General features: G+C 35.8%; 1 protein-coding gene and 1 long non-coding RNA gene across 3 annotated transcripts in view; one reads left to right on the top strand and one right to left on the bottom strand.

Annotated features, from left to right (window-relative positions):
- The window catches only part of LOC113479764, a 70055-nt gene extending 47328 nt beyond the window's left edge, over positions 1-22727 (bottom strand). Inside the window, exon 1 of the long non-coding RNA XR_003398335.1 lies at positions 22474-22727. This is a non-coding gene — a long non-coding RNA (uncharacterized LOC113479764). The remainder of the gene's footprint in view (positions 1-22473) is intronic.
- Positions 3969-23193, top strand: MYOZ2 (myozenin 2). 2 transcript variants are annotated; one of them, XM_026848042.1, is made up of 6 exons: positions 3969-4130; positions 4687-4790; positions 10152-10321; positions 13554-13683; positions 15410-15593; positions 22764-23193. In XM_026848042.1, exons 2-6 carry the CDS (start codon positions 4715-4717, stop codon positions 22993-22995), a joined length of 792 nt encoding a protein of 263 aa, XP_026703843.1. In that variant the 5' UTR covers positions 3969-4130; positions 4687-4714; the 3' UTR covers positions 22996-23193. The 2 variants fall into 2 exon arrangements, with proteins under 2 accessions (XP_026703843.1, XP_026703844.1); XM_026848043.1 differs by lacking the exon at positions 4687-4790 and having other exon boundaries at positions 3989-4130.
- The last annotated feature ends 412 nt before the right edge of the window (positions 23194-23605 follow it).

Below are 23605 nucleotides of genomic sequence, written 5' to 3'. Positions count from 1 at the left end.
TTTTTTTTGTAGGCATTCTATGTAAATTGTTACTAGGTGTGATGTGGTAAACATAAACCCCATAATAATAAACCATCCCATTTTCTATAAAAAAGCTTGAGGATAATGAGAATACAAAATCATTGTATGTTTTCCTATGGATCCCAGAAAAACAATGATAATCTTTGGATCCTGAACAGAAAGACAACAGTAATGATATTTTGAAAAGTCTATCAAATATGTTATACATTATTGAATACCTTATATCAATACCTCAAATTTACTGATCTCTTGACAGTCTGTCCAATATAGCTACAGAGAAACTACTAATCCAGTATGTAATTGAAATTAAAATACTTCATTCTTCATCTGCATTTTTTTTTTCTAGGCAAAAGTTAAAACTGGACATATTCATGGATTTTTTTTTTCCACACTTTTCATAAGCAGGGAAGTATATTCCAGACAACTTTACAATATTATTCAAATGAATTTTAATTCAGAAGTGAAAATAGGGAATCCTGTACAGCGTCTGTCAGAATGCAAGATGCATTTAATGAAAATTTATAATAACAGGACTTAGTTTAATTTACAACACATGGGAGGTTTAGGTTAACTCAACTTCAGAATTTAAGGTGTATAAGAGACAGATATATATATATATATATATATATATATGAACGATGTTTTAGCAACTTGATATATTTTATGGGCCCCAAAACTTTTCTGAGCATTATAAAAGAATGTAGCATTCAACAGGATCAGTTCTACTTCTGCAGTTATGACAGTTAAACCTTCTTTATTCCAACTGCAATGACATAATACTTATTTCTATTTCAGTTAATGGCAAAATCTTGATACACTAGTATTTAAATTCTAGGATACTAATTTACAAAGTTTTTTAAAGTTCTACTTCTAAATTATAACATTTACAGATAAAAGTATCTGTCAGTAAAGTTTCAGGTTGTGTCATCTGCAAGTTGGTATCACTTCTTTTGCTTTGGAATAAAATAGACTTTTGAAGCTTAATAATGCAGTAAGTGGCAACACATAAAATATTGTTTCAAAATAAACAAAAGTACTAAAAACTTTCTTAAACTAATCAGAACTACTTTGTTGACCCACAGATATTGCTATAACCATTTGGACTTTTACACAAATATCACAAATAAGTAGGTTGAATTCACAAAACTTTCAAACATCTCAGTGTTTGTGTTCTTATTTTTTCCTCAGGGCCATGAAATGTGACACCTGGTATTCTTACGGTATTTCCATTATTCAGATATTAAAATATTGCAAACAAAATCAGAAGTGGGTCCTAGATGCCTAAGTGAAAGCTTGTGAAAAATCTTTAACACACATACATGTGTAACTGAAATCTGAGAGTACTTTCCCTTTGCAAAGACCAAACAGGAACTCCAGATTTGCTAAGGGCTCGAAATAAAACTGCAGAAATAGAAGCTAATTCCAGTATCAGTTCCAGCAAAAAGAAAAATGGTAATCTAATAGGTTAACTGGTGAGATTGCTAAATAATGATTACTCCTGTTTAGGGGGTATCTGTTTTCACATGAATTATACAAAAATTAAGGCTGAAAATGAAATCTAAAGTCATCAAGTTCATTCCCATGCTCTGAGGCAGTACCAGTATGTCTAAGCTACCTGCTTTTAAAAATTGCCAAAGACGTTCTTGGTGCAAATGTTCTGGTCCTCCAAGAAAGTAAGTTCTTAATATGTTGTCTATACTTCTGATAGAAAATAAACTGATTACCTCTTATTCCAGACTTTGTGAACAAGATTGGAGTCTAGAGTGTAGACCCATTTCCCATGTGAAGAGATCGCTATCACTCACCTCCTCCTTGCCTTTGCTAAGCCAAAAAAACAAAATTCTTTTCTCACAGGTAATACTCCTTAGCATGTGTTGCCAGGATTTTATTCACTTCGTGACATCTTTATATATTTCTTAAAGATGATCAAAATATTCCAGTTCCTCAGTGTCAGTACATTGAGATTATCTTCCTTTGTTCACAAGGCTCAAAATATTTGCCTCTTTTTGTACTGTACTAGTGACTAATATTTATTTTGTGATCCAATATAATTTTTCTGTCGTATTGTTTTTGGCAGTTATTCCTTAGTTTCTTTCTCTGCAATTTATTTTTCCTTCTTATGTACAACTATGTTGCATTTTATTTCTTAATTTTCTTGATTTTGAATTCTTTCAACAATTTTTCAGTGTAATTTTGAATGGTAATACGACCATTCTCAGGAGTTTGCAGTCATCCAGAAGTAACAGTTGGCTGAATTGTACATGCTGTTCTGATAGTGTAAAAGCACAATTTGGCTTACTAGTGTATTTTTTATTTTATCAAATTATTAGTTCATGGAAATTGGAATAGACTAAACACAGGACTATCCCATTTGGGATGCCTCCTGATATTTCCTCCTGGATCAAAAATTCAAGTTTAATGACAAGTTCAGTGTCAATCAGTTGAATACCCACTTTATAATTTTATTCAGATGTTGTTTTACCGAATTGTATTTGATTTTTAATTTTTTTTCCTGCTCATCAAGTTAATTTAATATTTAAATTCTTCCCTACATATCACTTGTAATTTTCCTAGGTTGGCATTTAATCAACATTCTCTACATTGAAGTTATTAATTAAAATATTAAGTATCATAAACTCTTGACAGACTCTTCTGCAATCCCACTTGACATCTTGGAGGCGAACCACTGAGAACAATCTTGGCCTTTAGCTGAAGAGATAAGATTCAACCAAGACTTTGACCATTCTTGCTAGTACTGTCAAAAGTGGCTGATCCAAGCATAAAAACTAGAAAAGAATTACCAGTGAGTAACAGCAGCAAGTAAATTCTGATAGCGAGGATTAAAAAGTACATGTTTTGGGGCAGAGATATCTAGGAACTCAGACAAATGTTTTGCAAAGCTAAGCCTGGGAATAGAAAGCCTGAGGAAAAAATAATGCAATTCTTTTGTTGGACAGGCAGACTTTTAGGACATTGCATCAGGCACATACATTTTCTGTGTCTCATAGTGCTTCCTGCTTGAAAGGTTATGCACATGGTGTTGGTGTATTTAATTATTCTCCAGATTCCATTTACAGACAGAATTCCTTTCTGCTGCCCTATCAGGATTCAAGAAAATTTCTGATCAAACCTCCAAGCCAAACAAGACCATACTTTTCCATGTGAAAAAGAAACTTTCTAGAATAAACCCAAATCCGAATCAGAAGTACAAAAACTTCATCTTGCTTTTACTGCCCCATTAATTCAGATAGCTGCACTCAGACAGGAGAGTAAGGGGGGAACGTTTCCTTCTGCCACTGTTACTTGCTGTCCGAAGTTGGTTGCTGTTGTGAAATATCCATGCTCTACATATTACAAATTTCTTTGATAAACTGATACAACAGTATCCTGGAATGCTGAATATTACTAAGCTTCGAATTACTGCAGGTTTCTGTTCCTAATGCACAAAGAAAATTAAGAGATTTTGAGTAACAGTTTGTGAGGTGTGTGCTTGTTGAACAATTACTCCCTACCACATATACTACTGAAAAATTTATCATTACTTTTTCAGAACAGACTTTGTATATCAGCCATCTGCCCCTGACTTTAGCCATCAGCTACTATTGAAGCATGGTTTCATCTTTCACTAAAGGATTAGCCCATGCCATTCTCATCTGATATAGTCTTGCTTATCCATATATTTAACACCTTATTTTTAAATGTCTCTTTCCCGGTTATAACACGGAGATTATTATTCTCAGAGGTGATGAGGAGATGATCTCTACAAGTATGAGGGGAGCATTCTATTAAATTTTCCAATAAGCTCTGAAAGGGATATAAACTGTCTTTGTTGTGGGTGCAGTTGAATCCTTTCTGTTCTCTTCTTTCGCCAGGAAGATATGAGTGGCTGGAGTGTTTGATTCTATATATAACTAGTTGATGTCAGCTGGATGCCAATCCCTTTGAAGAGGATCAGCCCCCAGTTTGTCTCGGTACTAGGTACCATGCAGATCCAAGCACAAGGGTAGAAACCATCCTGGACCAGGCAGGTCATCCCCATACCTAACTAACTCCTGAAGCTTCAACTAAAGGGTTGAGATCGCTTTTTTTCTGCACAACAAAACAGTAGGGTAAGTATATTGTTTCCTGAAATATTTTGACATTGTCTGTCCTACAAACTGTCATATAAAAGACATGTATGTAACCTCTTGACTCTGCAATTAAAAATACGTTTATTTTTTTTTACTTAGTCAGAAATGCACTTTCTTTAAAGATGCCAGAGAGTCTCATTTAGTTCCTCAAATTCTTTATTAAAGAAATGTCAAGATGTAACATTTCTGAAATCATGAACCAAGATGTAATTAAAACATTAGCTATGAATTTACATCTTTTAATATAATGTGTAGATGTGAGAAGGCCTAGACAACTGACACTGATTTTGCTACAGAATTTATGTAGCCAACTCAAAGTCCATTCCTTTGAATCTTCTATCCATCAGAACATGTCCTAGCATCTGTCTGCAAGCAAGAACTGCCAGTGCATTTTGCATAACTAAAAGTGCAGTATTTCTAAATCAGAAATAACAAAATTCACTCTTCAGCCATTATAAACAGGCTACTAGAAATTAAAGTTGGCTGAATTGTGCGAGCTGGCTAAACAATGTAAAAATGTGTTGTTTTTTTTCAGCAAGGAAAAATCGTGTCAGAAAATCACAATGTTATCACATTCTGCCATGGTCAAAGAGAGGAAACAACAAGCATCAGCCATTATGGATGAAATACACAGAAATGGTATAGCGTTGAACCCAGCTTACTGTATATGCAATGTCCTCTAGCCCTCCCTAATATATTTTTTTAATTGAGTTTAACTCTCTTACAGCTTTGTCTCTGGGTGTTTTGCCATAAATAATCTGGTGGGAGTATCATGCCTATGGTAACTAATCCTTTTGTAGTTGCCTCTTTTCATTTGAAAGCTATTTTCAGATGAACAACTGCTGTGGAGGAATGAAGTAATCTAACAGCTGATGTACATTCTGCTAGGATAGCCTTTCAGAATATTATTTGGGGTTAATAACATGACTTCATTCCATTTTAAAAGGCTATCATCTAAGAAACATGCTGATCTGTATCCTCTTTTTTTTGCTCTGTTTCATTCTGCTTTTTTACACGAATGATAAAAAATTTTGAAAAAAAGGTTTACATCTCTGTTCCTTCCTCTCAAACTTTATCTTTGTAACTAACAAGTTTTACTAGCATTTGGCAATTCTCTCTAATGTACAGTCATCGATTAACCTTATACAAAGAAATTTTACTTTTCTGTTGTGGCACCAATGAAAATGCAGACACTTGTAAGAAGTTAGTTTGATTTTTCTAAAACAGGTTCTTAAAATTATGCTTTTAGTGTGACACCTTAAGAAGCAATTAACTCCCTTGGGAATACAAATCTGATTGGTTTTCATTAGGTATGTGCTGGATTCTTTTGGAGATCCTTTCAATCCTCCCCATGAAGATTTTTTGCCATCCACATAAAAGATCAATTTTTTACAAGTGATAAACACCCCATAAGCCTCGCTAAAAATCCAGGGAGCTCCATTAATATTTAGAATTCGTGGAAATTGTACCACCCACACAGGATAAAACACTGAACATCAAATTCTAGTATTGAAAATCTTTCTTGTGGGCTTTTGCTCCAAAGAATTTGGGGGTGGTTTCTGTACTCACTCACTGACCATTGTGATTGCACGAAGAATAGGACAAGAGACATAAGATTTTTAGAAAAAGAAGTTACAAGTTTCAGTGTCTGATCCTAGTCCTTCTGATATTCCCATAGTTTTTTTTCTGCAATTTCTATTCCTAAGCAAATACCTCTTTCCTATCCCCACTGAACACACATCTAAGTCTGAAAGGCAGTCTGCCCTTACAGATTTCATTACAATTCCTTTTTTTTTTTTTTTTTTAATGCTATAAACTCAAGTACTATATGTGTCTGAAACAGCCTGTAAACTCTTCAGGGGAAAAAAAAAATGTATTTCACATGTTTGTTTGGAATCAGGCATTTCACATGGTAAATGTTGCTGGTCTTCATAGCAATACTAATAAATCTACAGTCCTTGAAATCATTGGTGTTATTGGATAATCTGTGCTGATGCTTGGCATTTGCCTCACATAATCTGTCCTTTTTATTATTTATGTATTATCAGATTTGCTGTCAAGTTTAGATTCATACACATAGATATGACATCTTATCCTACGAGATAAGCTCTGATATGTGGCCACTGAAGGCAATATTAACTCTTTAAGTGTACATTCTACTTCTGCATCTTCTTTGGATGCCTGGGATATTTAAATGTTAAAAAAATATTAAATTCCATTAAATGGGTATGATAAGAGTCTGAAATTTGTAACTGTACAAACTCAGTGAACACAGTTACGAAACAGAAGGATAACCAAAGCCGTAATCACACAAAGTATATGCTAGTTCTCTGGGACGAAATCTGAAAAATTCTTGAAAAAATCAAGGAGAAATCTGTTTTTTAAATGGCTATATTTAGCTCTATTAATTGTTGATATTTTATTTTTCCCCTAATTGTTAATTCAACAAGTTTAACCTGAGATCTGGAAGGTGAACTGCTGTCTTTCTCGGTTTTGCATCGCTATTAGTAATGATGGTGCTGCACCTGGTAATTATGTAAAAATAAAATGTACTGTTTCAGCCAGTCTCACTGTTAATAGAGGTAACAGTAATATAATAGAAGATTCTGTAATGCAAGCCCAGTTGCTTGGAATGACACGCAGAAAGCGCACCTACTGCATTTTTATTTCACCCCTTTTTTATTATAATGCTTTCAGGTAAACAGTGAATCTCAAATTCCTTGTTAAAAGATAGCAGAAACAGTTATTGGTAAGATACAAAATCAGCCTCTCTCTCAAAAATCACCAATGTCTGTCCAAGACTGGTAATGACTGAAAGCCCACATCTCCTGTTGGCTTGTGGGACATGACTTTGACTTTTGACTTTTTGAGAAAAGTTTGACACATCATAAAATGCTGCGGGAATAGACACTAACTGTAAATCCTCGTATGGTGTCAGAGGAGAGATTGTAGTAGCAGATCAGCACGTGGATATAGAGGCCCTCCCAGTCCCTTGGTTTTCCACTGGCAGACTTGCACTTGTCATAACATTTCTAAGGCTACTTGGTAGAGATAAATGTGTGTAAATACATATGTTTACAGAAACCCTTGGAATTCATCAGGTTAGCCTTCAGTTATGTCTCATGCCCAGTTCTATACTACTTCTTAAGAAGTAGTATACTACTTCTTAAGAACTCTTAGAAGTTCTTAAGATTAACTTTCATGATATAGTTAAAAAAATCTTATTTCTGATATTACAACAAACATACTATCTAATATTCATATTAAAAATTATAATCCAGATTAAAGTATTTAGAAGATTGTAAACTGGAGGATTAATGGGGGATTAGGCAGTGAATGCAGGAGGAACTATATAAATCATATTTAAATACAGTCTGTTATTATTTTAAGCACAGGACAGGAAGGACTTGGCAGGAACAAATTAAGAAATGAAGCTAAAAGGTTAAGATTAGGATTAAACTATGAATTAAACTTCAGTATTAATTTAAAATGTCCATTTATGACATTGATGTTATCTATCATCCTCTAAATGTCCTCCCTTTCTCATTTTTCATCACCTTTTCTGCACTGACGCTGACACAATCCCTAGACACATCATAAACCTAGACAGATGATTAGATTTTAGTTGGCGAGGGATTCAAATGAACTTCACACTTATGTTTTTGGGACGCTGCCTGGATACACAATGGTACACAACTGTGGGGTACAAAGTACCTTGGAGCCTTCAGTTAACATTAACAAGAACAGTACGTATGTAAGGGAACAGCAAGGCCTAAAATAGATAATATCCAGCATGTCCCAGAAGAATACTAAGTGGTCTGGACAGAGATCTGCAATCACCTTGGCACCCCCGGCTCTGAGGAGGTACATACTACCCACCCTCTTTACAAAGAAGAAAGATTTTTCTACATGAAAATGTTGCTGACTGGAGGGGCAAATTTCTTACTCCTTACTAATATAAAACCATCCAACAGTCCATACCCCTGTAGTAATCTTGAGAAATGATAAAACCAAAATATGACCTGTGAGTCTAAATTTCAGGCCACAGGCCAGTAACCAGTGCACTTAACCAGAGAGCCAAAAAACCACCACTATCTGTCACTGATACAGCTACATTGGGCAAGCTGTCATTTTCTTCCATGTTAAGAACTCCCTGTTTTGTAGTTACCTCTTCAATGACAGGAGATTGTTAGGATTCTATTCACATATTATTTTTAAAGCAGAAGTGTGTGGCTCACCATACAGTTAGCTTGCTCTTGCTCCAGTTAAATCTATTGCAAACATTCAGTTAAAATCTGTATGAACAGAAGTGGTAAACAGTGATGCACTCCAGGGCCCACACACTTGTTTTATTTATTACATGGAAAACTCTTTTCTATACAGCTTCAGCTAAATATTTAACATACCTGCATCAATTGACTTTTCCTAAATGTCAGCAAATCACATTGTATTTCCAATATACAGTTACTAGAAGACATATGCCATGTTGAACATGCCATTTACTCAAAATGAAATTCTGCATATGCAATATTAACTTTGACATTAGGTACCTTCTGCAGTTAATTAATTTGTAACCTTAATTTTAAACTGGGCTTCCTTGTGTGCTTACTCTGGAAGCATGATACAGTGTTTTACATATAATTTGCTTTCATTTTTTTAAATGCATGAAAATATATGTCAAAGTTCAGAATTTTAAATCCTGTAGACCATAAGAATACATGTAGAATGTCTTATTAAATAACAGAATGTGACTGAATAAGTAGATCAACGAAGCATTCTAGACCATTCATATAATCCTCAAAGCACACTGCATCTTCCTATTTTCTTTCTGAAGTTTATGAACTGAGAAGAATTTCAGTAAAATGATAAATATTAAAGTGGTAATAGGAATCATTATCTTTAAAGTTCTGTTTTTAATGATATGATCCAATTATGTTACATTTGTTAAAATCTACAACCTTCTAAGCATAAACAAATTAGTAGAAAATAGTTTGTTCAGTGCTGAAGTGACTGTATTCTAAGGTTTAAACTTTATCTATAGATTGAGGATGTCTAGTGAGGGAGTTCAGCCATTAAGCAACAGCTTGCTCATTGCCACCACCATCCCAGTTTCCAGAATATTACCATGAAGATGACCAGCAAAATTTCTGATATTCAGATATCTCCATTTACGGTCCCAATTGATCTCCCCTGACCCTGCTTAAGCATTTCATTTCCAAATCCCCCAGGAGGTCACTAAAGACAAAGAAGGAACTTCTCCCAGGTGGTGAATAAAGAATGTTGCATCTAGTAATTTAGTTCCCTCTCAGAATTCAAAAGAAAATGTTCTAATGTTCTAAACATACCAGTTCCTTGAAGTATGTTGTAATTCTTTGTTAGGGCTCTCATTTTCAACACCTTGAGCTTTATTTTGAAAGCTTCTTTAATAGTTTAAAAATACTTCTCAACTGAGACTCTCTAATGCAAACTTTTCTTAAAATTACAAAACACGCCCCAGATTTCAAAAGCAAGCAGGATATTAAAGAATAATTGAAAAGAAAATGTTTATAAGCATTGAGAAGCTGGTAGTTATGTTTAAAAGGGGTTGCCTGCTCATCTATCCAATGCAGGACACAGAAATTTAACTGAAGGTTTGATGTGGGAACCCTGGGGTCAGATGGAACTTTGTTCCTGGTTTCAGCAGAAGCCATTTTTTACTAGTCTGCTATTCAGATAGTGTGCAGGGACTTCATAGACCTGATTTTGATAACAGCTGAATGTCATTCAACTGAAGTAAATTTGGAGCTTGAGGTACTTAGCACTGTCGAAAAAAACAGGTCTGTGGTGTTCAATACTCTGCTCCAAAATTTCGGAAGAATGATTAATTTCACTAACACCATATGAAGATATGCTGTGTGTTAGATAAGTGTGCGTTAATATGTTGCTGGATTTCAGGTGCAGAGTATGCTATATTAGACATTTAAGAAAAACAGAGGTATGTATTTATCCATTGTATTGCAGTCTCACCCAGCTTAAACCTCGGAAAAAAGGTCAGCACCCCCAGAGATATCATGGTAGAGGAGCTGTCGACACTCAGCAACAGAGGTGCAAGACTCTTCAAGAGACGTCAGCGGAGATCTGACAAATACACATATGAAAATTATCATTATGTAGCAAACAAGCCAAGAAATGTGAGTATTTTGTAATAACTTATTCATGAAACACAGTGAAACTAGCTTGGGTTCCTTTGATGCTCATGATACACATTGTGCATGACTTGTTTGTAGTTTCAGGAAGAACAAAAGGAAAATCCTGTACTAGAATGAGGCTAACATGAAGTAAGCCATTTGTATTTTATTGAACTCCTATAGACAAAGAAAAAATCTGAAAGTCTTAATACTTAAGGACATCAGATTCAAATCATTCTCATTCAAATCTGATTCAGGTTAACAGTGATTAGAGTTCTTATTATGTAACAATTGGCTTGTTGTTAACTATAGTAAATGTGAAAATTAACTAGTCAATGATATTCAAAACATTGGAAGAAATAACAGCCTGTTTCATGCAACCAGTAAGTATTTTTATTAAAACAGGTTGCTGGTCTCAATGTAGTTCCCAGGCAGCCAAATGACTCACAACTGGCACTTATACACTTCTGGCCTGCCTGTCTCAACAGGGAGAAGAAGGATGGAGCTTGTCACTGAAAGACAATTATTCTTTGAACTAGTCCTTCAGGAATTGGGTTAAAGCATTATTGATACCCTGAGAATCCTCATGGCAGGAAATAAATGCACCCAGTGTTTGTCTCATCTGTGGCCTTTGCAAAATACTTAAACCTTTTGCTTAACCTTCGAAAACAGGGACAACATTCATAAACTTTACCAACTCTCCAATGTGCTGCAAGGTTTAATTATTTGAACGTGAATACTCTATGTCCAGCCTAATACAGCACACAAGCAGTCACTCTAATTCCAGTATTGTAGTAAATTCTGCTCCTCAGTTACACGTACGCATCCCCGCTGATTTCAGATACAAAGGTACGTGACTAAAGGAGAATTTGTTCCAGTATTTTTAAGCTGCTTTGAAGATGAAAAGAAAAATGTGCTACAAAAGTTAATTATTATTAATTAATGTAGGAAATATTTCTTGTAGAACAGCAATTCTCTTTCCCTGAAGCTTTTACAACTAATCATTGCACAGGTGGTGCTATCATTTTGTTAGCATCCAACTCCTACAGGATCCATACAGACTCAATTCTTCTTTAATCTTCACTTGGGATAAGAAAAAAGGTAACTAGAGGTAATGTATTGTGATAAAATCTAAAGTTTTAATCAGTACAAATAGGAAACAATTAATTTATTAATCAGAACAGCAAAGCACCTAAGGGTTTACTCATATTATGACTAAAGAAAATACACACACACTTGCAAATTAATAAAAAACAAGAAAATGAATGCAACTTGTTGATTCTATGGAAACTTTTTGTCTAGTTACATCTCATAATGAGGCTTTGGCAGCAGACAATAAAGGACACATTGGCAATTTACCGTTGTCCATGCTAACCAAGGTGCTGAGGGATCTCACAGCAGTCAGAGAGGCGATTATTGGAACAGAATTCAGTATTTATGACAGCTGAAATCTCTAAACTATTTTTATTTCCTTCTTGAAGAAGGAATTCTCTATGCTTTGTTGACTGAAAAGGTCACTTGCAATTCTGCGGCCTTCATAGTTCTCATACAAAAAAATTAACTTTACTCATGAAGAAAAGTATGTCTTAATATCCCATGTCATAGAATAAAAATTTTTACATTTCTTTTTATTTATGGTGCAGATATTTCAGAGTTATTTGGTTACTCACTCAACAAATTAAATTACATGGGGATCAAATGGGATCATGCTTAGTTTTGATAAATACGCCGCCTTTAAAAAATAAATCTGCACAAAAGAAACTCCATATACAAACTCTAAATAACTCTACTGAAAACCCAAAATTTTTATTACAACACTATTATTTAGAAGCCCATCTGTGAATACTGTGGCCCCAAATTCTCTCTCTTCTGAGTATCAGAAGCTACACAGAAAAATTCTGAGCACAATGCCATCAATGTCATCAGAATTTCTGTATCCCATTCCACACTTTTGCTACAAAGTCTGATGGATCAGTTCCCCTCTAGACCACTTGTTCTCACAAAAACACATAGCTTACACATGCAGTACAGGCAGTACAACAGTCTGATGCATGAAAAAATGGTTCCTCTGGTTTCCGTTCCCCCACATTGAGCCACCACTGGTGTTGTCTTCGTCACCTTTATGATTCTGCCTGCCAGAATTAATCTTTCTAACATACTTCAGGATGGCTAGAAAACATTTTGCCTTGATCTTTTTTTGTTTCGATTTTAAACAAGTATTATTTGTTTGCTTTCCTCCTTTAAGAAACTCTTACTCTGAAACAGTCTATATTTAAATTGCTTTTTGCCTATGTGTCATAGCTAAAATAAGATACTGACTTCTTATGAGACTCTAATTCTATATTTATGCAACAATGATTAAGCCTTTGAATATTTCCTTAGAACCGATGACCCAATAGGAGGGTGCAAAATAACAACATATCATGAATCTCCAGAAAGTGACCTGTACTGAAGTTATTTCTATTACAAATAAAATAAAAGAAAATCCCAAACAAAAGCAATTCAGTAAATGCAGTGAATTTTCAACTGACATGGGAAGAGATGCTTCAAAGAAGCAGTGCTTTGAAATTCAAATGGCTCAAATTTGCCAGATTTCTAGGTTCTTTGGGTAGCAAGGGTGCTCTGTCTGTCACGTAACAGCTTCTGGTGTCTAGTGGTCCAGCTGACACATTTTATGGGCCCCTGTGTCAAAGTGACCAGATCTACTCTTGTGAACCACACAGCCTACATGCACAGGGTCGATTTTGTAGCAATTGGTGTAAGCAGCAGACAGGATGAACTCTCTTCGTAGGCTGCATAACAATATTTAAATATCCCAAACTTAGGAAAAGGTCAGACAACTCAGCTGGATGGTTTTAAGGCTTTAGGAGTCTTGCTGACCTAGCTCACATCATCTCCAATCCTTTCAATAAAGCATTCACACACCTGCAATAAACACATTTTAAATTGTGCTGGGCTATCATTCTTAACACTGAAAAATTATTCATGTTTGATTACATAGCCAATGTAAGAGAGTTGGGAAACTGTTTCATCTCCTGGCTAACAATCAGAAAATCCTTGGGAGTGCTATCTAGCACACAGTGCACCCAACCGCAGGACAGTATGCCTTCAGACAGTATACCCTGGGTCTCATATCTGGGCTGTAAACTAGAGTATCACTCCAAGCCTCAACAGAGAAGCACTGAGGCTTTTTTTGCCTGTGCTGTCAATGATATTTATTTCTATTTGGATGCAGCGTGGAGAGCCCATACAGAGTGTTAAAATGGACGGCCTCAGTGTGGAAGGAATTTCCCAGCATGCCCCATTGACACCTCCTAATACACCAGATCCCCGGAGCCCACCACATCCTGACAACATTGCCCCAGGTAATACATGAGTTTAGAGACACTAAATATCTTTAGCTCTTGTTTCACAGCAGAGGAAGGACCTCTTTATAAAACAGTACCTTCAACAAGAATTTCTTAATGGATTTACTAGTGGAAATTGATAAATTTGAGTCAGATAACTAATCAGAATCTCCCAGAGAAATGTAAAGTGGTGATCTTCAGTTGCTTCTATCCATTTTTAAAGATTTGATATGCCTTTTGTATTACTTCTCCCTAAACTGAAAATATACATTAATATCAAGAGAGACTGCTCCCATATTTACTGGTCCTGCAAACACTGAAGAAACAGATACTCAGATTTAGAACAAGATTAATATAGCGATTTTTCTTTGCCAAACCTTTGTTTCTAATATGCAACATACTGCTCCACAGTCTGAAGGTTATCCATTGCAGTTTAATTACCCATAAATGTAAATCTGAAGTCACTGTAAGATTTGCTAGAAACCTTTACAGAGTAACTCAAAAAGAAATTTGCCTCTGGCATAAACTGTTCTTTTTAAAGTTTGTAACTGTGAGGGCACTGTTATCTTTATTTAAAGCAGTGAGCTACAGGAAGGCCTTATTTTGAATTCTTTAAAGACTAGAGAAGGCTAATTTGTTTTAATTAATTTATTCAGTGATATAGCCCTTCTTCCTGTTTATGAATTATCCATGAGCAGACTGTGGTTTTTACAAATTCACTCTTTGTTCAGAATTACTCAATGCATGTTTTGTGCAGACCTTTTCCAGCCTATGTAAACTAGGTCAATGCTACTCTGTTTGTGACTGCTAAGACTCTGTGCATCCATTGGTCAAATACAATGCAAACAGAGGTAATTTCCATTGCTAAGACATGATAGAAATCTTCAAGCCTTTCATTAGGCAAAAAAGATGTGGCAAAAGGAGCAGATATTAAATCAAAGGGATTTTTTTTAAGCTTATAGAAGGAAATAGCATTAAAGAGCTAGATATAGTGAGAGGGTAAAAGGGTAGATTTCCCTTGTTTTTCAAATAAATAGTATAACATATAATTGGATAATCACTTGCTGGTTTGAGTTCTTCAAATTGTACATTAAGATCTGGCTTCTCCCTGCCCCCTCTACTTATTCCTGCCATATAGTACTTAGCTTTAGAAGAAGTCGCACTGAATATGGAATTTATTTAGTAAAATTCTGATCAGAGCCTGATCCTCAGATGATTATGCAAGAAAACAACTGATTCTTCACTTTTTTATGATGAAAAGGACCAGAGAACCAAGTAGGTAGGACATTTTAAAGCATTTAAGGCAGAGGCAAAGACAAAAACTCCACTATAATAGCTGTGATCCTAACTCCTTTTAATAGTTTTGGAAAATATTACCTTAGTTTTAACCTCAAAGCTGTTTTTTAAACTATTTTTGTTATTTCAGACGAATACTGTGTAGATAGAGTCTAGTCTGTTTTCAAACAAATTATTATAATGATAGAAACACATTTATATAAAACTAAAATAAACTTAGCCACAAAAAAGAATAGAATACTTTGGAGCAGTTATCTAAAAGGCTACAATTTTCCCCTGACAGCTTTCTCTTTCTGTGTAGCTTTGGCCAGGTGACTTGATCTCATTGTTCATTTTACCTAATCATGAAATGATGGTATGTTACTTCCTAGTTACGTAGGATGGTGGTAAGGAAGCAGAAAGCACGAAGTAGTATTATTATTATGGTTTTGCCTTGATCACCTTGCAGGATATTCTGGACCATTGAAAGAAATTCCTCCTGAAAAGTTCAACACTACTTCTGTGCCAAAGTATTATCAGTCTCCCTGGATAGAAGCCATTAGGGATGATCCAGAGCTGCTGGAAGCTTTATATCCTAAACTTTTTAAACCTGAAGCAAAGCCAGAACTGCCTGACTACAGGAGCTTTAACAGGTAATTCTGAATGGACAATGAATTTTACAATGCAGAAAAAAATTACTAGGAAATGAAACATTTCCATCAGCTGTAAAAAACGTACCACCTGTGTTTGCAAGTATATACATAAGCATGAATATGCACACAGATAAAAGCTGCAAACCATAGCATTAAGGAGGAAACTAGTGTCTCTCTAAAGTATGGACCCAAAATTAAACTCTAGAACAAAGAATATAGGATGAATTGTTGAAAATATTGAAAGAAAGAAAGAACCAGAATCCAGTGTACTCAGTAAATGGGAAATATGGGATACAGCAATGCTTCAAGCTCGTTTCAGTATTTCTGCTGTTGACTTCAGTAGGTACAAGATTGTAAAATCTACCAGGGAAACTCTCAGTCAAAACTTTGCTTGTAAGCTGTATAATGCAAACCACTCTTTCTTACAATGAAATTTTATTCCTCAAACAATCCCTCACACCAAATAGTTAGAAGACTGCATATTTTATTGCATTTAACATTTTTTGTATCTTCAACAGCCTTTGAGAACAAATTAACAGATAAAACATTACAAGCAGACTTAAAAAACAGTTAAAGTGGAATGGGATCTGAGAGTGACATTATTTACACAGTAATTAGTATACTAAGGCTTTCAGTAGAACTTTTAGATATATGGACAATATTGGTTAAACTATTTTGAAAGTTTTAAACCACATTCTTACTTCCCTCTTTTGCTTTCATTCATACCATTCACATTATCTTTATTTATTGACATTATGGACAGTTTTTGTCTAAATAACCCCTGCTGAGTTCCAGAAAGTTGACCCAAACCAAAACCCTTCCCCAAAATGCCAGATAGCAGTCTACTGAAAAAGAACATGCTCATGGCAATATAAACTTAGAGAAAAATACAACAAACATCACTTGTGTTCCTGCTGTCGAGGTGGGCCTCAACTATGAGTGCAAGGACTTAAAAATTACACAATTCAGCATCAAAACTGGCACTGCAGACACTACGCTAATTCTGATTTCCTAACAGCAATATACATCGCCATGTTAATAATTAAGTCTGTGTGGCACACTCATCTCAGCAGACAAAATAGCAAATCCAAGTCAGAGAGATATGTCACAGCTGCTAACACTGGAACAGTAACAGCACAGTTTATGTACTATGGTTATTGCAACTTAAAAAGAAAATCCAACAACAAACCAACAAAAAAATGCCAAAGATACATATACATTGAATAGAGACAGAATCAGTTCTCCCTCTCACAAAAGAGATTCTGAGTCCAGCATGTGAGTTGTTATTGTGAAAGACAGGATCAGACAGAGCACAGAGGACTCATTAGTAGGGATATGTGTCTTGAGATGGTATCTGATGGCTGCTTTGTGGACTTTTAGCTGCTCTGTGGTCCCGTATTTTGTTAGTTGTCCTCTACAACACTGACTGTTCGGATTTCTTTCTATGGGGTTTTTCTCTGCATATGACATGGAAGAACTATTGGCTCACCACTGTCAGAATTTCTTGAACATACATGCATTCATATAAAGGAACAGTCAATAGTCTCCCTTGTAACTACCATAAATCCAGATCCAGACTGTGAAATTTGTGAATTCAAAACGCAAGGCCTACAAATATAATCCACCACAACATTCCTTCTCAAGAAAAAATCCACATCCAGAAGAAAGTAAAAGGATGCCTGGTGGACCTAGGAAAGTTGTAACATAGAGTACACTCAGATTTATGTTTTCTAGAAAGGAGTACATCCAAAAAAGTAATTGAGAATTTGCAGAATTGAAATTCAAGATACTATCCTCTTGTAGAGGATTTAATAGCCATAACTTAAGTGTCTACACTTCTAAAAAATGCACAGGAGAGTGGGGTGTCTGATTATGGGCTTCAAAACAGACAGCACACTGCATGCCAAGCTAAACAACATAAAACATTAGAGAGAAGGCTAAATGTGATTGAAATTTCTCTTTGCGAAGGGCATCAGCACCTAATTCTCTCTGCCTGTCTTGAGGTCAGGACTACATTAAGGTCTTCCTTTCCAAAAACAGATCATGGGTCACATGTAGTCTTTTAAAATTTGTATAGACAATAAGGTTAACTTCTTTGAAAAGAGCATTTTCCTACAATGTGGCCAGCCTGGATTTATTTCTTCTAGAATGTCAAACCCTGAGGAGAGGTGTGATAACTTGGTTTCTGGCTCTTCCATGGAAGATGTCGGAATACTCTTCCCTTATTAAGATCTGTGCCATTTTACAGAAAATTATAAACTTCTTTGGACTAGAGGGAGTAAGCATCTTTCTCTAGCTGAACAATTAAGAAACTTACTTGGGGAAAGAGAAACCTGAGCCTACACCTGAGTTCCCAGATATTTCAACGCACTTTCTTTAACTACCGCTTACAGTAAACTAAATAGATTTAGGAGAAGAAAACAGGACCTACACTTCTCTGCTACTAGCTGTGTGGCCTGATGTCTAGGCTAAGAGTCATACTCTGTCTAATCCAAGTGATTTTTTTATTTCTGGGTAGCATTTTTGCTGGAGTACTGTATGTGAGCAGTGAGGCTCACTCTTGCAAAGGGATGCCCTCAGACTGAAGGGAATACAAATCTCTTGGAGAACATCTCTGGTCACAGACACATTATTTGACACAAAGATTCAACACTAACAGCCACGGATTTTGAGTGAAAGTGCCTTGATGTGCAATTTTGCTCAAAGTTTGCCACAACAGCATATTATATGTGCTTAGGCACAATGTTATTAATTAGAGAATCATAGCTGAGCTTTGGTGTAATATAGGTGCAGCTGACAGTATAGCTAAGATAAAGGCAGATCTGAGTGTTTGTATAAGGAAAACACTAGGCATCTCAGGAACTTAGCAACCTATGGGCTTTGTGCGTAAAGTGAGATACCTTTTTGGACTTCTGTGTCCAGATCCTACTGAGTCATTCTGTGTATCTAGGTTACAGCACCCTTGACCTCTTTAATTGCAGTCTTGGACAGAGAGCAAATTATACTGTATTAAACAATTAGAGTATGATATAACGGCACCATTTTGTTATCAGTGAGGGTATCAATCAAGGCTTTCTATCATGCTTCATTACTCAATAAAGTGCCATTATGTTTTCCTGTAAAACACTGGTACAGTCATCATTAGTCAGGTGGGGTGTGGTTAACAGTGAGTGTGATGCATAGGACTCCCAAAGGAAACGGGACTGAGATTCTTCCCAGTTCGTTCAGTGATGTCTCTTAAAATGACACTCAGATTTTACAGGCCATAATTCAGGTTCCTTTCAGCTTTCTTTATTACACAACAAACTGTGAAAGCACCACAACTTTAGCAGCTAGGGACATCTGATGTGTTGGAACAGACGCACACATCCATGACTTAAAAATATATTCAGTACTAAACAGCATTCAGATTTTTATTTCCGCTGCCAGCAATGAAGAGGCAACTCTGGATCCTGTAGCAGTGCAATTTTTATATGTAGCAGAATCACAACAAAGAATTCATAGAGGTATTACATGGGGTCTCGTACGCATTTTATGCTGCAGGGATCTTGCAACACTGGCAGACCAATGAAGGAAGAAGTGGTGGCAGCAAATGTCAAGCACATTTGCCTTCTAAGGCATGGCTTTCTGTGAGACAGCCAGGAATGGTTTAACACCACACAGCACTAGACAGAGTGCATGGTCAGAGAAATTGGGTTCTGAGGATCCCTGAATAGATTGTTTAGACCAAGCTATCTTTCCTCCTCCTGGATGAAAATGAATCTGTGTCAGCAGAGAAGTGTTGCAGAACAGAGCCATGCCATCTGATTTCTCATGGAAATTAATTCTTATTAGGATTGAAGAACTATTTACTGGTGAAAATTTTTCTTGCCTCTTCTACCAGTATGGAAGCACTTAGTAATCATCTGTGGGAAAGTCAGTGTGAATCTGTATTTGTTGAGGAGTTTGTAATGTTAGTTAAACCAGTACCTTTATCCTATCTGCTTTCTTGGAGCTGGATAAAATGTCAAAGGTAAGATTATGAGTAACATATAAAGCACTACGTCTTACTCACATAAGACAAGCAAGTCTGACTAGTTCTGCCTCTCCTACCGGATAAATTCTTGCTCAGCTTTCTCAATTCCCAAAGACTACTGTTTCAAAACCACTACAGGAATCCAGTCCATCTGGACTGGGCTCTGTTTTTATTGATTAATTCATTCTGAACTCCACTGTAAAAATGCTGAGATCCAGAGCCTCAAAAGAATTTTGGGTGCTAACTTGAAGTCATGTGAGATTAGTGGAAGCCGGGTGTTTAGCCAGTTTCTTAGCACCTAAATATCTCTGTGAAACTGGCATTAGCTCTTACACTAAGCCACCATGAAGCTCTGGGCATTTTGCAGGTTCAGGTTCTTTGCTCCTGTGTCCCCTTTTTGCACAGAATAAGCAAAAAGCAGAATGTTCTAAGAATGACAGTGCCATTTTAAAATCTGAAATTCACATTTTTTATAATTACATAATTGAAGCTGCTAATCCAATACAGTCAAAACATTTCTTCAGACTTTCCCAAATAATCTACTACAGGCAGTCTCCTATGTTGAGACAATATAATGTTCAATAAGACTGTAGGAGAAAAAAAAAAAATTAGCCTTGCTAAAACAATAGCTAAAAATAAACGTGGGTGTGACTGATATTGTTAAATCATGCAGCTACTTTTTAGGAATATGCAAAGTGAATATTAAACAATTTCTTACACTTCCTGATGCCACCTCCTACAGCTCTGAACCAGCAATTCCACCCTTATTAAGAGCAGTGACTACTGGAATTTTTTACACATGAGTTTTAGGCTTCTATACAATGAATCAGACCTCAAGTGATACAGTGATGTGCACACAACACAGGTCATTGCAACACCATGTTGTCAGGCAAGCTATTGCTCACAAAACTGTACTGCTGCTGTAAAGGAAAATTAACATCTATTAGCCAATTACTGTACTCTCCTTTATGTCGATCATCATGTGATTCTGCCTCGCATGCAGGAATGCATAATCCTCTGAGGCCAGACTGTATAGGAACTACATGTGGTTTATTTCCCCAGAGAAGATATCTGTATCTCCATAAAATGCCCTCGGGTTTCTGTTACCTACACAAATATGCTGTATTTAAAACCCAAAAATACTGCAAAGAGGAAGTTCTACACTTCAGACTAATTTTGCATTTTATACAGCTATTATGTTCATATTGACTATCCCTTTAAATTAGATATTGATGAGAATTAAATATTACAACAATGTGAGAATGTATATCTTAATTAGAACAGCAATTAAAACAATCTTTATTATCCTGAAAGATGTAGATCACTACATTCACTCTGCAACAATTATCTAGCAATTATGTTTAATCAGTATCATACAGTATCCAATTTGACATTGTGACCTAGAAGACAGTTTCACAAGAAAAGCTTGATACCACAGGCACTTTGTATAAAGAATTTCCTTTGACCTCCAGAGAGTTTAATGTGCGGACTGGCTGTTGCTGCAAAATCTTGTCTTTTCTTAACTTGAAAAACAGTTTTAGAGCTTAATCCAAAGCAGCACTCTCCTCTCTGCATACACAGAACTTCCATGGGTTTTTATATTTTACAAGATGGATCCTTTGGAGTTAACACCATCCTCTCCAACAAATGCTGCTTGCACTGAATTTCAGTGAATTATCTGTGTAATGACACAACACTACCATTTCGTTTAGGTCACAGATTCATTTTTCTCAATTAATTTTGTGGGTGTGTGTATGTGTGTACTTAATTCTCCCTGGGTTCTGTTTTATCTATAGTTATATTGCTGAAAATCCTAGTCAGATCTTCAAATGATCTTTTAGTTCCTGCTGGTATTAATTTCTCTTGGCTTCTGTTATAACACCTGGAGCCACTGGAAATACATACCAGCAGATCTGTTGTTTTGTATTAAACACACAAAACTAGCAAGGCTGGTTAAATTCCATTTCAACAAAAATTAATTTTCACCTGCCGCTATGTATCTAGCTTTGCAGAAATCAGGTGCTCATGTGTAGCTTAAAAATCTGACACTCTTTAACTGACCAGAATATATCCCAGCACAGTTATGCAGTTAATCAAAATGCAGAGCACATAAAATAGTCTGTTTGGTCACATTTGCTTCTACAAAGGAATCTGGAAAAAGTGACAGAAAAAAACTCAAGGGTTTTTTTTCAGCCTAGAAATCTGCAAATACAGAAGAATCATGGGAGGTGTTTGGAAATACTGTTGTTTTAAAATATTTGCAAATGTATTTAACAGTCAGTTCCTGCTTAGTATTTCTTATCTTTTAGATTTTCAGGCTTATCATCTGAAGGAACATTTACATTTAAATAACATGAAAAATACTGGCTGAAGACTAAGGGCCAATTTCTGCCAGTGTTTCAGGTTCAGTTACATAAACATTTTCTTCAGAAACAAAGCTAGCATAAGAAGTCCTCACCCATTCCCCTCCTTTCCAGAGCCTGTTGTCTTTGGCTGCTCCTTTCTGCTTCACATTATGCTTTACTGCCTCCTCACTTGTATTGCTACAATTGTTCAAGTGTAATGATATAAACCAGATTGCTGAAATAATTTGGATTTTAAAATGCTCCTTTGTTTTGAAGGGTCTTTGTTTAACCCAGATCACGTAAGTGATCCAAGTTTATAGCACAACCCACATACATTCTAACTGGTACAACAATATGGTGCTGAAATATTGTGTAGTGAGAGGAACAAGCAACTGGGGATAGGAAAAAAATGGGGTGAGAACTTCCTAAACTAATTACCTGATAGAGAGAATGTGTTGAACCATGTTTTCAGACTTATCAACTCATCACCAACAAAGTGAGTTTAGTAACTGTGACTCACCAATGACAAGGTTTTCTTGCAACATCTTTTTCCCTTGGCTTTTCCGTTCATTTGAATTTTGAAGAAGGCTGAAGGCTTTATCTAAGGGAAAATAAATAGGATCTTAAAAGAGAATTTGCCAGAAAAACAATCAGAATACTTTTCCCAAAAGTTTGAAAAAGTAACCAATAAACTGTACCAAAACTATAATTAAAGTAGCTTCTGTTATTTTCAGCTCCTGGGAGGAAAAAAAAACCACAAACAGGTATTTTTAAAATCACATTCTACTTTTATTTCTCTAATATCTACAGAGTTGCCACTCCATTTGGTGGTTTTGAGAGAGCATCAAAGCTGGTTAAATTCAAAGTACCAGATTTTAATCTACTGATGCTAAACGACCCCAGATTCATGATCCTTGCAAACCCTCTTGCTACCAGAAGATCCTTCAATAGGACTCCTAAAGGATGGACGTCCGAGAATATTCCTGTAGTCTTCATTCAGCCAGCGGATTCCAACACTGTTCCAGAAACAGAGGATCTGTGAGAGAAGCTGCACTCTACATCGTACAAAATGCTGAAAGCTGCACATCCATGTATTTTTGGTCCAAATATTACTAAAGGCTACTGACAAAACTTTTCCTTGGCAGCTAGAGTATAAGTAATAATGTCTGATGCAGTGTCTCCTTTCTGGCACCTAGTTTCATCTGTAGACGTAATATAAATAAAGTAACTTGGCAAAGGTAACTATTTTCTGTTTGTGTTTACATGTTCTTCGTTTACTTTCTAAAATCTTTGTCATTTAAAAACAAATGTACTAAGGAAAAAAAAAAAAAAAGAGACACTACTATCAAGGGATTTGATTTGATATGTATGCTGATTATGTTAAGACAACCGAGCAGTATCACAACAGTGCACTTGGTGCACTCCAAGTACTGCCTGTTCAAGATAAGCTCTGAAAAATCAACCCTTTTTCCCAGCCCTACTTTCAGCCAAAATTAAGAATTTTGTCATTTTTGTCATTACTTCAGTGACTGCAAGTTTAGGCCATTTTCCTCCTTTCCTCAATTATGGATGTCAATATCCATGTCACCTGGGTTTGTTTACAGAAAATGCTGTAAATTTGGCAATGACAAAGACTACATAGTGGTATGAAC

Source organism: Athene cunicularia (genome assembly GCF_003259725.1).
Source record: "Athene cunicularia isolate RWA chromosome 4 unlocalized genomic scaffold, athCun1 chr4_part2, whole genome shotgun sequence".
Classification (NCBI taxonomy): Eukaryota; Metazoa; Chordata; class Aves; order Strigiformes; family Strigidae; genus Athene; species Athene cunicularia.
This window is presented reverse-complemented; position numbering and strand designations above follow the sequence as displayed.

Excerpts from the sequence above, each read along its gene's own strand:
- MYOZ2 (XM_026848042.1), top strand. The coding sequence starts at position 4,715 with ATGTTATCACATTCTGCCATGGTCAAAGAGAGGAAACAACAAGCATCA. Across the intron at positions 4,791-10,151 it reads GGATGAAATACACAGAAATG|TCTCACCCAGCTTAAACCTC; the intron begins GTATAGCGTTGA and ends ATTGTATTGCAG. Across the intron at positions 13,684-15,409 it reads TCCTGACAACATTGCCCCAG|GATATTCTGGACCATTGAAA; the intron begins GTAATACATGAG and ends ATCACCTTGCAG.